The sequence below is a fragment of the Bos javanicus genome, chromosome 22, assembly GCF_032452875.1.
Source record: "Bos javanicus breed banteng chromosome 22, ARS-OSU_banteng_1.0, whole genome shotgun sequence".
Classification (NCBI taxonomy): Eukaryota; Metazoa; Chordata; class Mammalia; order Artiodactyla; family Bovidae; genus Bos; species Bos javanicus.
Window position 1 is genome coordinate 55,659,320 of NC_083889.1, and position 14,563 is coordinate 55,673,882.

Below are 14,563 nucleotides of genomic sequence, written 5' to 3' on the forward strand. Positions count from 1 at the left end.
GCGTCTGCCTGCAATGCGGGAGACAGGGTTCCATCCCTGGGATGGGAAGATTACCTGGAGAAGGAAATGGCAACCCACTCCAAGTACTCTTGCCTGGAAAATCCCATGGATGGACCCTGGTAGACTACAGTCCGTGGGGTCGCAAAGAGTCGGACACGACTGAGCGACTGAGCGACTTCACTTTCACAACATGGAATAGAGTTCCCTGAGTTGTATAGTAGGTTCTCACTGAAAGTGAAAGTCTGCTCAAGTCGTGTCCGACTCTTTGCGACCCCATGGACTACACAGTCCATGGAATTCTCCAGGCCAGAATACTAGAGTGGATAGCCTTTGCCTTCTCCAGAGGATCTTCCTGACCCAGGAATCAAACCGGGGTCTCCTGCATTACAGGCGGATTCTTTACCAGCTGAGCTACCAGGGAAGCCCTCAGGTTCTCATTAGTTATCTGTTTTATACACATTATCAGTCCCTTTGACCATCGCCTGCTGGTGTATGCAGTGAAGTCCTTATTCGCAGCCTACCAGGTGCCTTGGCCACCACAGTTTCTTTCTAGTAAAACCTAGTCTCCTTTCTGGAACTGAGGGGCAGTGCCCAGAGGGCCCCTGAATCTGGTGCCCGTGGGGAAGGCAAAGGGGGAGGCTGCTGAGAAGTTTAGCCTCGGACACTCCCGAGTTCCGAGCTCCGAGAGTTCTAGCCACGCCTCCTCCAGCCTGAATTTGGGTAAGGTTTCCCCGGGAAGAGGGTCAGGCCTTAATTCCTCCCCACATCTGGCACCCAGCAGAGGCCAGGCGAGAGGAGGTTTGAGTGTTCGGGCTGAGGCTGGAGTGGCAGGAGGGTGTCTTTCAGAAGGGGAAGCACCAGGGTGGGGTGCCCCGGGGGGCGTGCACATCCTGGAGGAGGGGGCCTGCGGGGTCATTTCATCTCCCCGAAGGAGGGCAAAAGGCAGGTGGATGGAGGTGGGTGAGGGGCTGGGATGGTCCATGACAGCACCGGCCCGGCCGTCCCATGCGGGCGTGGGCTCCCCTGCGGGGGCCCTCCCCCTCCGCCCTGGCCTCCTGCCTGAACCTGCGGCCCTGTCTCTCCCATCTGTTGTCCCTGAGGACGTCGTCTGCTCCACCAGCAACCCAGGCAGTTCCCACCAGTCGCCCCTGTCTGAGGGGCGGAAGGGTCTTCAGCTTCCGACCGCAGGGTGCACCCGGGGAAACCGTGTGTGCGCTGTGCGCTCAGATGCTGGGCTGACTGTGAAAGAGAGGGCAGGGCTATCCCTTGGTGTGACCGGAGCACGGGCTGGGAACCCAGGGCCTGCCTGAGCCTCTACCTGGAGCCCCTCCCCAGAGGTGTGTGCTGCGAACCGCCGCCAGACAGACAGGTTAGCCCCCCACTGCTGTTCACACACAGCTTCATCCTCGGCCAGGACTAAGCCCACTTCCAGGCCTCTGGGAGTCCACAAGCAAGAGCTGCCCACCACTCCGCACCCCCAGGGCCTGGCATAGGGCCCGCTGGGGGCTCCCAGGAAGGGGGATGAGGCATCAGTGGTCTGGTCTCGAAGGTGGCTCCACTGCCCGCCTACCTGGCAGGAGGCGCCCACAGCCCTGCCCCACCATCCCGTGGGCCTGGAAGCCAAGGGCTTGACCTGCCAGGATGCCCAGCAAAGCAGGTGGACTGAGGGACTGAAAAAAAGCAGTTTTATATTGGCGTGGAGCCGATCAACGAGATTGTGATAATTTCACGTGCATAGCAGAGTGACTCAGCCATACATGTATCCATTCTCCCCAAACTCCGCTCCCATCCAGGCTGCCACACAACATTGAACAGAGTTCCCCGTGCTATCCCACAAGGCCCTTGCTGGTTGTCCGTTTTAAGTATAGCCGTGTGTACATGTCCAGCCCAAACTCCCCAACTGTCCCTTCCATCCAGTCCTCCCCCTGGCACCTTCCCTGCAGTCCTCCCCGCTGGCACCTTCCCTCCAGTCCTCCCCCTGGCACCTTCCCTCCCGTCCTCCCCCTGGCAACCATAAGTTTGTTCTCTGTGAGTGTGTTTCTGTTTTGTAGATAAATTCATTTGTGTAATTTCCTTTTAGATTTCACGTGTAAGGGATGTCGCATGATATCTCTCCTCCGTCTGACTGACTTCGCTCAGTGTGACACTCTCTAGGTCCATGCGTGTGGCTGCAGGCGGCATTACCTCATTGTTTCCAGTGGCTGAGTGGCCTTTCGTTGTGTACGCGTGCATCCTCTGTATCCGTTCCTCTGTCAGTGGGCGTCTAGGTGGCTTCCGCGTCTTGGCTGCTGGAAACGCACCGCTGTGAGCACCGGGGTGCATGTACCCATTTAGACCATGTTTTTCCCCAGGTATGTGCCTAGGAGTGGGATCGCAGGGTCATGGGGTGGCTCTCTCTGTGCTTTTTTTTCTTTATGGAACCTCCATACTGTTCTCCTTAGTGGCCACAGCAACTTACATTCCTAGCAACCACATACGAGGCTTGACGGACCCTTTCTTTACTGCTTGATGCTTGGGTGTTCTGTTCACACCCGACATTCCCCTCTCCTTTCTCCGCTGTGGAAGAGTGGTTCCGTTCCCGGAGCAGACGGTTCTGAATCTTGTTCATTCAGAAGCTACGTATTGGGCCAGGCCCTCCAGCAGGGCTGGGAGCACAGGGGTCCCACAGGCCGGGCCCCGCCCTCAGGAGCGCCCAGTCCTCCAGGGAGTCAGGCAGAGGCACAGACTAAAACACAGAGCTGAGGATGGGGGATGCTGAGGCTGGTGAGCAGGGAACCCTCCCTGGCCCCCCCGCCCCCCAGCCTCCGCAGGTCTCGTGAGAGAAGTCCTGGCCACCTGGACAGGCAGGAAATGAAGGGGCCCCCTGCCCTCCTCCTGTCCGTGCAGCACCACCGTGTGCGCGAGGGAAGGACTGAATGGATGGCTGTTAGCACGAGCCACGTGGACCCATGATGGGACCTACCTTCTCCCCCCAAGTGGACAGAACCCTGGCTCAACCCCTGCTGGGGAAGCACTGTCCAGTGACCCCCCTCGCCACCCCCAACCCCCGCATCTTCCCAGTGGGAAGACTCGTGACTTCGAGGGTGCCGGCCAGGGGGTGTGGGGAGCAGGGCTGCACAGAGAGACCCACAGGTTTTTATTTTTAATCTTAAAAAAAATAGAAACTCTAAAACCAGGTTTCAAAAACTGTGGCCTATTTTAAATGTTTACATTGAACAAATGAATACTTTTAACACACGCACAAATATAATTGTGCCATTTACGGGATAATTACGGTGTTTACCAAAGAAAAACCCTAGTCTGCGGGCTCCAGCAGTGTGGTCCAGAAATGGGACACAAGTTTGAAACCGCATGACGAACGGCCCCTTGAAACGCGTCCGTGTCTCCGGGAGAGTGGACCAGGAGGCCTGGAGCCCCCCGGTGCGTGTGGTCCAGCGTGCACCCTGACGGTTGGACGGCTCCCCTTCCCCAGATTGGGGGTCCCCCTCCCGCCCACACCCCTACACTGGCCTGCGGGCAGCAGCACCTCCTCTGGGCAGGCTGTCCCTGCTGCAGGACGACCCCCCCACCCCCGTCAGAGACCGCCCAGGCCCCCCAGCCAGCCGGAGCACAGGCTGCAGCCGGTCCTCTCCCAGGGGGCCGGAACAATGCAGGCTCAGCTTTCTGAACAGGGTCGGGGGCTGGAGCGGGGAGCCCGGGGAGCCAGGGCGCCCCGCCTGGCCTTTCCTCTGCCCTGGGCTGGCCATGCTTCCTTTGCGTGCCGTTGGCCATGGGGCTTCTCACTGCATGCCCGCCTAACAGGATGGGAGTCCAGGCACACGCTTCTGTCCCTTTCTGTAGAAGGAATTTCGCTCAGCAGTAAGGACATGGTGAAATAAAGCAGGAAGAGCCTCCACTCTCCCCCTTAGTGGCTCGGCCTCCGTGGCGGGTTACAGAAGTCCCTCTGTACTTGAGGGGCCTCCGTGTGAAAGGGGACGGTCTCCCCGAAGTCCTCAGACTCTCAAGAAGATGCAGCGTAGGCAGGTGTTTGGCCAAATAATACTCCACCGCAGGGAGGGGCCCCGTTTTCCACTGACCACTCAGTGGACATTTGGGTGGTTTCTTTCACTGTTATGAATAGTGCTGTGAACATTCATGCTCTACTGTTTGTGTGGAAGTGGACTTTCATTTCTCTTGGGTTTACACCCAGGAGTGGGGTTTCTGGGTGATTTGGGAACTGTCTGATGAGCTGCTGAACCGCTTTCCAAAGAAGCCTCACCGTCTTGCGTTCAGTTCCCCCAAACCTTTGCCGACACTGGCTACCGCCTGACTGTTTGACTAAAGCCAGCCTAATGGGTGACTGGAATGGGTGAATTTAACTCAGATGACCATTATATCTACTACTGCGAGCAGGAATCCCTCAGAAGAAATGGAGTAGCCATCATGGTCAACAAAAGAGTCAGAAATGCAGTACTTGGATGCAGTCTCAAAAACGACAGAATGATCTCTGTTTGTTTCCAAGGCAACCATTCAATATAACAGTAATCCAAGTCTGTGCCCCAACCAGTAACGCTGAAGAAGCTGAACGGTTCTATGAAGACCTACAAGATCTTCTAGAACTAACACCCAAAGAAGATGTCCTTTTCATTATAGGGGACTGGAATGCAAAAGTAGGAAGTCAAGAAACACTTGGAGTAACAGGCAAATTTGGCCTTGGAATACAGAATGAAGCAGTGAAAAGACTAATAGAGTTTTGCCAAGAGAACACACTGGTCATAGCAAACATCCTCTTCCAACAACACAAGAGAAGACTCTACACATGGATATCATCAGACAGTCAACACCGAAATCAGATTGATTATATTCTTTGCAGCCAAAGATGGAGAAGCTCTATACAGTCAGCAAAAGCAAGACCAGGAGCTGACTGTGGCTCAGACCATGAACTCCTTATTGCCAAATTCAGACTTAAATTGAAGAAAGTAGGGAAAACCACTAGACCATTCAGGTATGACCTAAATCAAATCCTTTATGATTATACAGTGGAAGTGAGAAATAGATTTAAGGGCCTAGATCTGATAGATGGAGTGCCTGATGAACTATGGAATGAGGTTCGTGACATTGTATAGGAGACAGGGATCAAGACCGTCCCCATGGAAAATAAATGCAAAAAAGCAAAATGGCTGTCTGGGGAGGCCTTACAAATAGCTGTGAAAAGAAGAGAAGTGAAAAGCAAAAGGAGAAAAGGAGATATAAGCATCTGAATGCAGAGTTCCAAAGAATAGCAAGAAGAGATAAGAAAGCCTTTTTCAGTGATCAATGCAAAGAAATAGAGGAAAACAACAGAATGGGAAAGACTAGAGATCTCTTCAAGAAAATTAGAGATACAAAGGGGACATTTCATGCAAAGATGGGCTCAATAAAGGACAGAAATGGTATGGACCTAACAGAAGCAGAAGATATTAAGAAGAGGTGGCAAGAATACACAGAAGAACTGTACAAAAAAGATCTTCATGACCCAGATAATCACGATGGTATGATCACTCATCTAGAACCAGACATCCTGGAATGTGAAGTCAAGTGGGCCTTAGAAAGCATCACTACGAACAAAGCTAGTGGAGGTGATGGAATTTCAGTTGAGCTAGTTCAAATCCTGAAAGATGATGCTGTGAAAGTGCTGCACTCAATATGCCAGCAAATTTGGAAAACTCAGCAGTGGCCACAGGACTGGAAAAGGTCAGTGTTCATTCTAATCCCAAAGAAAGGCAATGCCAAAGAATGCTCAAACTACCGCACAATTGCACTCATCTCTCACGCTAGTAAAGTAATGCTCAAAAGTCTCCAAGGCAGGCTTCAGCAATACGTGAACCATGAACTTCCTAATGTTCAAGCTGGTTTTAGAAAAGGCAGAGGAACCAGAGATCAAATTGCCAACATCCGCTGGATCGTGGAAAAAGCAAGAGAGTTCCAGAAAAACATCTATTTCTGCTTTATTGACTATGCCAAAGCCTTTGACTGTGTGGATCACAATAAACTGTGGAAAATTCTGAAAGAGATGGGAATACCAGACCACTTGACCTGCCTCTTGAGAAATCTGTATGCAGGTCAGGAAGCAACAGTTAGAACTGGACATGGAACAACAGGCTGGTTCCAAATAGGAAAAGAAGTACGTCAAGGCTGTATACTGTCACCCTGTTTATTTAACTTCTATGCAGAGTACATCATGAGAAACGCTGGACTGGAAGAAACACAAGCTGGAATCAAGATTGCCAGGAGAAATATCAATAACCTCAGATATGCAGATGACACCACCCTTATGGCAGAAAGTGAAGAGGAACTCAAAGGCCTCTTGATGAAAGTGAAAGTGGAGAGTGAAAAAGTTGGCTTAAAGCTCAACATTCAGAAAACAAAGATCATGGCATCCAGTCCCATCACTTCATGGGAAATAGATGGGGAAACAGTAGAAACAGTGTCAGACTTTATTTTTTGGGGCTCCAAAATCACTGCAGATGGTGACTGCAGCCATGAAATTAAAAGACGCTTGCTCCTTGGAAGGAAAGTAACGACCAACCTAGATAGCATATTCAAAAGCATAGACATTACTTGGCCAACAAAGATTCGTCTAGTCAAGGTTATGGTTTTTCCCGTGGTCACGTATGGATGTGAGAGTTGGACTGTGAAGAAGGCTGAGCGCCGAAGAATTGATGCTATTGAACTGTGGTGTTGGAGAAGACTCTTGAGAGTCCCTTGGACTGCAAGGAGATCCAACCAGTCCATTCTGAAGGAGATCAGCCCTGGGATTTCTTTGGAGGGAATGATGCTGAAGCTGAAACTCCAGTACTTTGGCCACCTCATGCAAAGAGTTGACTCATTGGAAAAGACTCTGATGCTGGGAGGGACTGGGGACAGGAGGAGAAGGGGACGACAGAGGATGAGATGGCTGGATGGCATCACTGACTTGATGGACTTGAGTCTGAGTGAACTCCGGGGGTTGGTGATGGACAGGAGGCCTGGCGTCCTGCGATTCATGGGGTCGCAAAGAGTTGGACAGCACTGAGCGACTGAACTGAACTGAACTGAATGGGTGCAGAGTGCTATCTCCTTGAGGCTTTGCTTTGTGCTGTCCTGAAGCCTAGTGATGATCAAGTGTCTTTTCAGGCGCTTCTTGGCCATCTGTCTGTTTTGGAGAAACCTCTGTTCATTCCTGAGCCCATCTTATGTGTGTGCGCGCTCAGTCATGTCCGCCTCTGCAACCCCATGGACTGTAGCCCGCCAGGCTCCTCCGCCCATGGAATTTCCCAGGCCAGGATACTGGAGTGGGCTGCCATTTCCTCCTCCACGGGATCTTCCCGACCCAGGGATCAAACCCGGGTCTCTTGGTTTTCTGCCTGTGCTTTCCGTTATTTTTGTTTTTGGTGTTTTAAATATGCAAAACATTTACTTGATTGTAAAGTGAAAAGGATATGTTCAAAGCAGCCGCGCGTCCATTCCACCCGCGCCTAAGAGGTAGCCATCTGCTTTAACTTCCAGTGTATCGTTCCGTTAGTATCGCTGCACTTTGGTCCATGGGTCTGAAGGCCTGCGTCCTGGCAGGGGCAGGACAGCAGCGTTTCCCCGCAGTACTCGCACTGTCAAGCTCTGGGGCTTTTGCCAATCTGAGTCAATCTGAGTGATGAGAAACGGTCTGTGTAGCTTTTTTTGTAATCACTTTTACTGTAGTGCAGTTGACGTGTAGTAAAACACACCTGTTTCAAGTGTGTAGTTTGGTGAGTGTGGCAGATGATCTACTTTCTGTCGCCACAGATTAGTCTTGCCCTTTCCAGAATTTCCCGTGAATGGATTTATGGAGCGTGCAGTCTTGTGTCCGGAGGCTCCCATGACTCAGCGGAGCGACCCTGAGGTGTGTGCACGCGGCTCCGTGCCCTGGAGGCGGGCTCCTTCGAGGGTGGGCAGCGCCCACTGTGTGGTGTCTGTTTGCCTCTCGATGGGTTGGGTGTGGGCTGCACCTGCTACAAACCAAGCCCGCCGTGAACCTTCGGGCACAATCCTTTTGCAAGCCCGTGTTGTGTTCCTTGGGGGCACAGGGGAGCTGTGCATGTGGGCTCCCCGTCTCCAGGCCTTCCCCGGAGCGGCCGTGCCCCTTCCAGCCCCACCAGCAGCGCTGGCTGAGCTCTGGCCGCCCCGCCCTCCGTTCTCACCGACCGTCGGCTTGGCCAGCCACAGGTTTTCACCTCGGCCGTTCCAGAAGGCGAGGGGCGCTGGCTCTTCGTGGCTTGCTTCCTTTCTTAAAAGATGTTTACTGGAATGCAGTTGACTTACGTTGTCGTATTAGCTTCAGGGGCAGTGATGTAAGTCATTTCTACATACACCCACTCTTACTTTAGACGCTTTCCCCATGTGGACACCACCGAGTGCTGAGTAGAGTTCCCTGAGCTGTACCGAAGCCCTGTTAGCTAGCTTTTACACGTCGTCCTGTGTATACGTCAGTCCTCATGTCCGAATTGATCCTTCCCACGCCCGTTCCCGTCTGGCAGCCTGCTTACTTGGGAAAGTCAGTCCCTTACTCGTGACTCTTCTGTTTTGTAAGTTCACCTGTACCGCTGTCTTTAGGTCCCACATATTTTAACAGGTGGTGTGATGTTCGTCGCTCCCTGGCTGACTTCACTCAGGATGACGGTCTCTAGGTCCGTCCATGCCGCTGTAGGTGGCGTTATTTCGTTTTCTGTGACTAATACTTCATCGCATGTATGAACCGTATCTTCTTTACACAATCCTCCACCAGCGGAGGAGGATGTCTGCGACATCTTGGCTGTTGTAAATAATGCTGCTGTGGACACTGGGGTGTGTGGGTCTTTTCAAATTAGTTTTCTCCAGACAGATGCCCAGGAGCTGGATTGTTGGATCCTAAGTTTCTATGTTTAGGGGCTTTTTATGGGATTATAACTGCTTTATAGTGTTGTGTTGGTGTCTGCTGTACAGCAGTGGGTCAGCTCTGTGCACGCACCCCTCCCCTTCCTCTCGAGCCCCCTCGCTCGCACCCCTCCGGGCCGTCCCGGGGCTCCGGGCTGAGCGCCCCGGGCTGCACTGCAGCTTCCCACAGCTCTGCCTCTTACGCGGGGCCGTGCGCGTCAGCGCTGCCCTCTCAGTCTGTCCCAGCACCTCCCCACGGTGCCCACAGGTCTGTTCTCGACATCTGTGTCTCTCTTACTGCCCTGCAAGTAGATTCATACCATCTTTAGATTGCATGTGTGCGTGTGCGCACATTCAGTGATGTCCGACACTTTGCAACCCCATGGACTGTAGCCTGCCAGCCTCCTCTGTCCATGGAATTTTCCAGGCAAGAAATACTAGAGGGGGTAGCCGCTTCCCACTCTCGGGGATCTTCCCACGTCTTCCCAGGGATCAAACCCACGTCCCCTGCATCTCCTGGACTGGCAGGTGGGTTATTCACCAGTGCGCCGCCTGGGAAGACTGCATACGTATGCACTAATACATATTTTTCTCTTTCTGACTCATTTCACTCTGTGTGACAGACTCTAGGTTCGTTCTTGTCACTACAAACATCCAATTTCATTCCCCTTTCATGACTGAGTGGTATCCCATTGTCTTTAAGTACCGCATCTTCTCTACCCATTCACCTGTGGATAGACATTGAGGTCGCTCCCGTGTCCTGCGGATTGTGAATACTGCTGCGGTGAACGTTGAGGGTGCAGGTATCTCTGGGAAGTACGGTGCTCGCAGGGTGTATATGCCCAGGAGTGGGACTGCTGGATCATACGGGAATCCGATTTTTAGTTTCTTAAGGAACCTCCGTAGTGTTCTCTATAGACGCGGCACCAGTCTCCTGCCGCCAGCAGTACTGGGGGTCCCTTTCTCCACACCCTCTCCGGTAGTTGTAGAGTTCTGACAGTGGCCGTCCTGGCCAGCGGGAGGCGATGCCTCACTGTGGTTTGGGTTTATGCATCTCTAACGGTGATGTCGGCTACACAGTCCATGGGGTCGCACGGAGTCGGACACGACTGAGCGACTTCACTTTCACTTTTCACTTTCATGCACTGGAGAAGGAAATGGCAACCCACTCCAGCGTTCTTGCCTGGAGAATCCCAGGGACGGGGAGCCTGGTGGGCTGCCGTCTGTGGGGTCGCACAGAGTCGGACACGACTGAAGCGACTCAGCAGCAGCAGCAACAGTGACGTCAAGCGTCTCCGCACGTGCCCTTCAGCCATCTCGTTGTGGTTTACATTTGCATTTCCCTGGAGACTAAGGATGCTGAGCATCTTTTCAGGTTCTTATTAGTACTATATTTCCTCTGCTGTTAAATATCTGGTGAATCTTCCCCATGTTAAAAAAAAATCAGATTATTTGTCTCTTTATTACTGAGCTGGAAGAGTTCTTTGTATATTTTGATACACTTCCTCTTTATGTAGAGCGTGGCTGTTTGCCTCTGGCCTGCCTTTTCAGTTTCATGGTGGTATCTTTCAGAGACGTTCTGAAAACCGTGTCCTACAAAGCTTTAGCATTTTTTTTACTCTAAGTAAGGTTGAACACCTTTTCTTATGTATCGAAGCTATTTACAAGTCTTTTTCTGTAAACTGCCTGTGTCTTTGGCCTGTTTTTCTTTTTTTAATCAGTTTATTGGTTCTTACCTCCTTGATTTTAGAAGAGCTTTTACATGTGAGGGGCTGGTACAGGCTTATGTTTTCACCCAGCGTGTGTCATGGCTTTTCAGCTTTGCTTCCAGAGCTTTTCCAGCAGAGTTCCTCCTGTGTGTTTTTACATAATCCGTGTAATCTGTTTCTGTTGTTTATAGACTTTAATTATAGGCTGCCCACTCACAGGTTATAAAGAAATTCACCCATGTTTGCATCTAGTATTTGAACAGTTTTTTACCTTCAAGAGATGTAAAAAAAATTTTAGTCTCTGCTCCGCTTGGAGTTGATTTGGATATACAGTGAGGTGTGGAATCAATCTTATCTTTTTGGAAATGACTCTCCAGTGGTCCTTATATCATTTAAAAGCTCATATTTTTCTAATGATTTGAGATCACATTTCCCAGACCTTTATGGTTAAAACAGTAGATTTCCACGTCTTTGGACATCCTATCCTGTCCTGTTTCTTGGCCATTTGGTTCCCCTGGCCCATCTGCCTGTGGTTCTGCTGCCGCAATGTCTAAATTACAGATTTGATGATGTTTAAACGCAGTGTAGCGGAGCCTCCTCGCTGTTCTTTTCATACTCAAAGGGTCTCTTATTTTTTTTTCCACATAAACTTAAAGCCAGCTTGTCTAGCTCCAGGAAAGATACTGGATTTTTTTAAAAATCGGGATTGTGTTCGATTTACGTTTGCTCAGGAAAGGGGACATCTCTGCTGACGCTGACTTGCCCCGTGCAGAACCACAGGGTGTGTCCCCGTTTCTCCCAGGGCGCTTTCACGCAGGTCTTGTGAGGACCGTTCTGAAGTTTTTCCATAGACAGGTTTTACATTTTACGTCAGGTTTTCTTCCCAGGACTTTACCTCTTTCTTTCCCTGCTCTTATACTGGGTTCCTCTCTCTCATCATGTTTTCTAACTGGATGCTGTTTGTGTACAGGAAGGCTGTGATTGAGTCGTTAATTTGGTATCTTCCTATGTTACTGAATACTCATTATTATCTGTACTCATCAAAGCATTTTCTTGGGTTTTCTAAGTAAACTTGCATATCATCTTACAAAAACATCATTTATCTCTTCCTTAGGCTACAGGGATTTTTAAAGCTTTGTGTTACATATTGCCAAATCTCTGGCACCAATTTATACTTCTCTTGGAAGTGTTTATTCACACCCTTGCCAGCACTTAGTGTTAAAATTTTTTAAATCTTTGCCAATTTTTTACCACCTTTATTCATTAAGAGCACATTCACGGGCCCCTTCTGACTACAGGCAGAGTGCTCTGTAGACGACAATCAAGACAACTCTGCCTACAACCTACAGGCCTACTCTGACTACCGTCAGTGTCAAGTGTAAGCACACTGGTCTTGGAGACTGTAGGCAGAGAGCTCCTGCAGGCTCTAGACAGACTGGTCTGCAGTCTGTAGGTAGAGTGGTCCTGGGATTATAGGCAGCATGGTCCTGCAGACAGGAGGCAGTGGTGCTCAGACCGTAGGCAGTCTTTCAGCAGAGTACAGGCAGTGTGGTCCTGTATACTCTAGAGTGGTCTGCAGTCTACAGGCAGGGTGGTCTTGGAGACCTCAGTCAGGACCACTCTGACCAAATCTACCAACCCATAGACTGTAGCCCATGTAAACCCTTCGTGGTCCGCAGACTGCATTTGTCCTCGGAATCGGTGCTGCTCGTGCCTTGACCAACTCCTTTCCTCCAGGCCCTGCCATCCATTGTTTAGCCTCTGGTTCTGTGAGTGTGGCTTTTTTTTAGCACCTATATGTTAAGTCTTATGATACTGTTTGTTGATCCTGAAATTACTTGGGGTTCACAATTCAGACTCCCTCCAGAGAGCAGCCAATGGCAGAGGATGGGCTGCCCTCTCATAGAAACCCCATCTTGGGCCTAGAGAAGGATGCCTGATGCCACCTCCCCTTCAGCAGAGTCCCAGCGTCCCTTGGGTGCCTTACTTGTACCCCTGAACCTTCTGGGCAGGGCCTGGACCCCTCCGCACCACCCATGCTCAGGCCTGCTGTCTCCCCTGCTAATTGCAGAGGCCCTTCCCCACTAGACCACACAGTAGGGCGACAGAGTGGGCCGTGTCCCCCTCCCAGGACCCACTCCCTGTACCCAGAGCCTGGGCAGGGGGGTGGAGCATCCTGACCTGCGGGGTCCCGGCCCCCTCTTTATTCTCCTAACCCCCACTCCCCTGTGCTCCCAGCCCCGCACCTTAATTGCTGTGTGACCGGGGCTAACTGACACCCCTCTCTGAGCCAGTTTCCACCGGTATCCCACGGGCTGTAGTGAGTCGTGGAGGAGGGAGCCTCTGGCCTCACGTGGCACGGGGAGGGCTCCACAGGCGTGTGTGTACACAGAATGAGAGCGAAGAGTAAGTGTGCAGCGAGCCCTCTAACGGCTCTTCCCACTGCAGGTGGTGGGAACCGGGGCAGCGTTGGGTGCAGCCTCTGTTGGAATGGCACCCACACCCCCCTGCGCCCCCCAATCCCACCCAACAGGGCAGGCCCAAGCCTGCTCTGAGCCGGGGGAGCCCAGCCTCTGCATGTGGTCCTCGTGCCTTCAGACAGCGGGGCCTTCGTGGTCTCGCCGCAGCGTGCTCAGGCAGCAGGGGGTGGGCACCAGGGAGGGGTGTGTGTGAGGCACACCCACCACCAGCGCTCGGCCCCAGGCGGCAGTCCTCGGAGGACATGTCCTTCTCTCAGTGTGTTCTCCACGGTCCCCACGCTGACAGCCAAGCCGCTGTGGATGTCGATGTTTACCTTGGCTGCGCCTCCCTGCCTCCTAGGCCAACCTCCTGTAAACACCACGTTCCTTCTCTCAGCTCTCTGAGCACTGAGGTGGCCTTTTGCAACCAATTCTAGGAATTTGGAAAGTCTGTGGGGCTAGGGTCAGGGACCAGCCCCTCCCAGGGTGCGGGGAGCCCCTGGGGGCCCTGAGCGCCTCTCGATCCGCGGGGCCGGGGGCGAGGGCCGCCTCGGGAAGGCCAACAGGATCCGCACGGCAGCGGCCCCCGGGTGCCCGACTCCCTGGTTTCCTTCCGCGGGGGGGGCCAGGGGCCGCAGCCGCGCAGCTCTGAGACGGCCCCGTGGCGGGCGGACACTGAGCGTCTCCCCTTCTCCACGCAGATCTGGGACATGAGTGACGATGAGACCGTCTGACACGCGCCCTGCGCTCCGAGGCCGCCGCCCCAGGACTGCGACTTGGCCCCGCGTCCCCACCGCTGGAGGCCCGGCCTGCCTCCGCGCCAGGAGCCGCTGGCGTCCTCCGTTTCTGACAGCTCCTCATCCCACCGGTTCTGAGCTCAATAATAACCTTGGCTTCGGCACTGCCGGTGACCTGGGACTTGGTCCCCTCCACGAGCGATTCTTTATTTTTGGGGCGGGGAGGGGGCCGCGCTCCTCCTAGCCGGGACCCCCGTAGGGGAAGTGACGGCGGGGGGCAGGTGGCCAAGAGACCCGCGGGGAGCAAGAAGCTGGCTCCTTTCAGCAGCCTTTGTAGGGGCTGCGGCCCCAGCTTGGCCGGCTGGAGGGGAGCGGGACAGACCTCCAGGGACGCAGGCTGCGGCCGGGCGGCTCCCCACCTCCGCTGCGCTGGGGGAAAGAGACCGGGCTCCTTCCTTGGAGCTGCCCAGGCGGGGCCCTCCTGCCCTGGGGCCTCTGGAGGCCCAGACCTCACCGGAGGGCCTGCTCCCAGGTCCCACCTCCGCCTGGAGGCCCCAACTCCAGGAGGGGCGGAGTGGGCGGTGGGTCTGCCTCCATGCAGCCAGGGGGATGGTCAGAGGGTTTGGGGGAGGCGCCCTGCTGGGGTCACTCAGGCTGATTTCACTCTTCCTCCTGGGGCTGCGCCTCTGTGGCTGCCACTGAGCAGGGCATGGAAGCCAGGAGCGGGGGCCCTTTTATCTTGGGCAAGGAAGCAAAGTCAATGATGAGTCTT

General features: G+C 53.2%; 1 protein-coding gene across 6 annotated transcripts in view; it reads left to right on the plus strand.

Annotated features, from left to right (window-relative positions):
- ATG7 (autophagy related 7) overlaps window positions 1–13,984 on the plus strand; it is a 273,963-nt gene extending 259,979 nt beyond the window's left edge. For all 6 annotated transcript variants that reach the window (XR_009732575.1, XM_061397104.1, XM_061397109.1 and 3 more), the window contains one exon: window positions 13,756–13,984. Coding sequence is in view for 5 of the 6 variants with exons in the window: in XM_061397104.1 (XP_061253088.1) it covers window positions 13,756–13,788 (33 nt within the window). In the remaining variant the exon portion in view is untranslated. The remainder of the gene's footprint in view (window positions 1–13,755) is intronic.
- The last annotated feature ends 579 nt before the right edge of the window (window positions 13,985–14,563 follow it).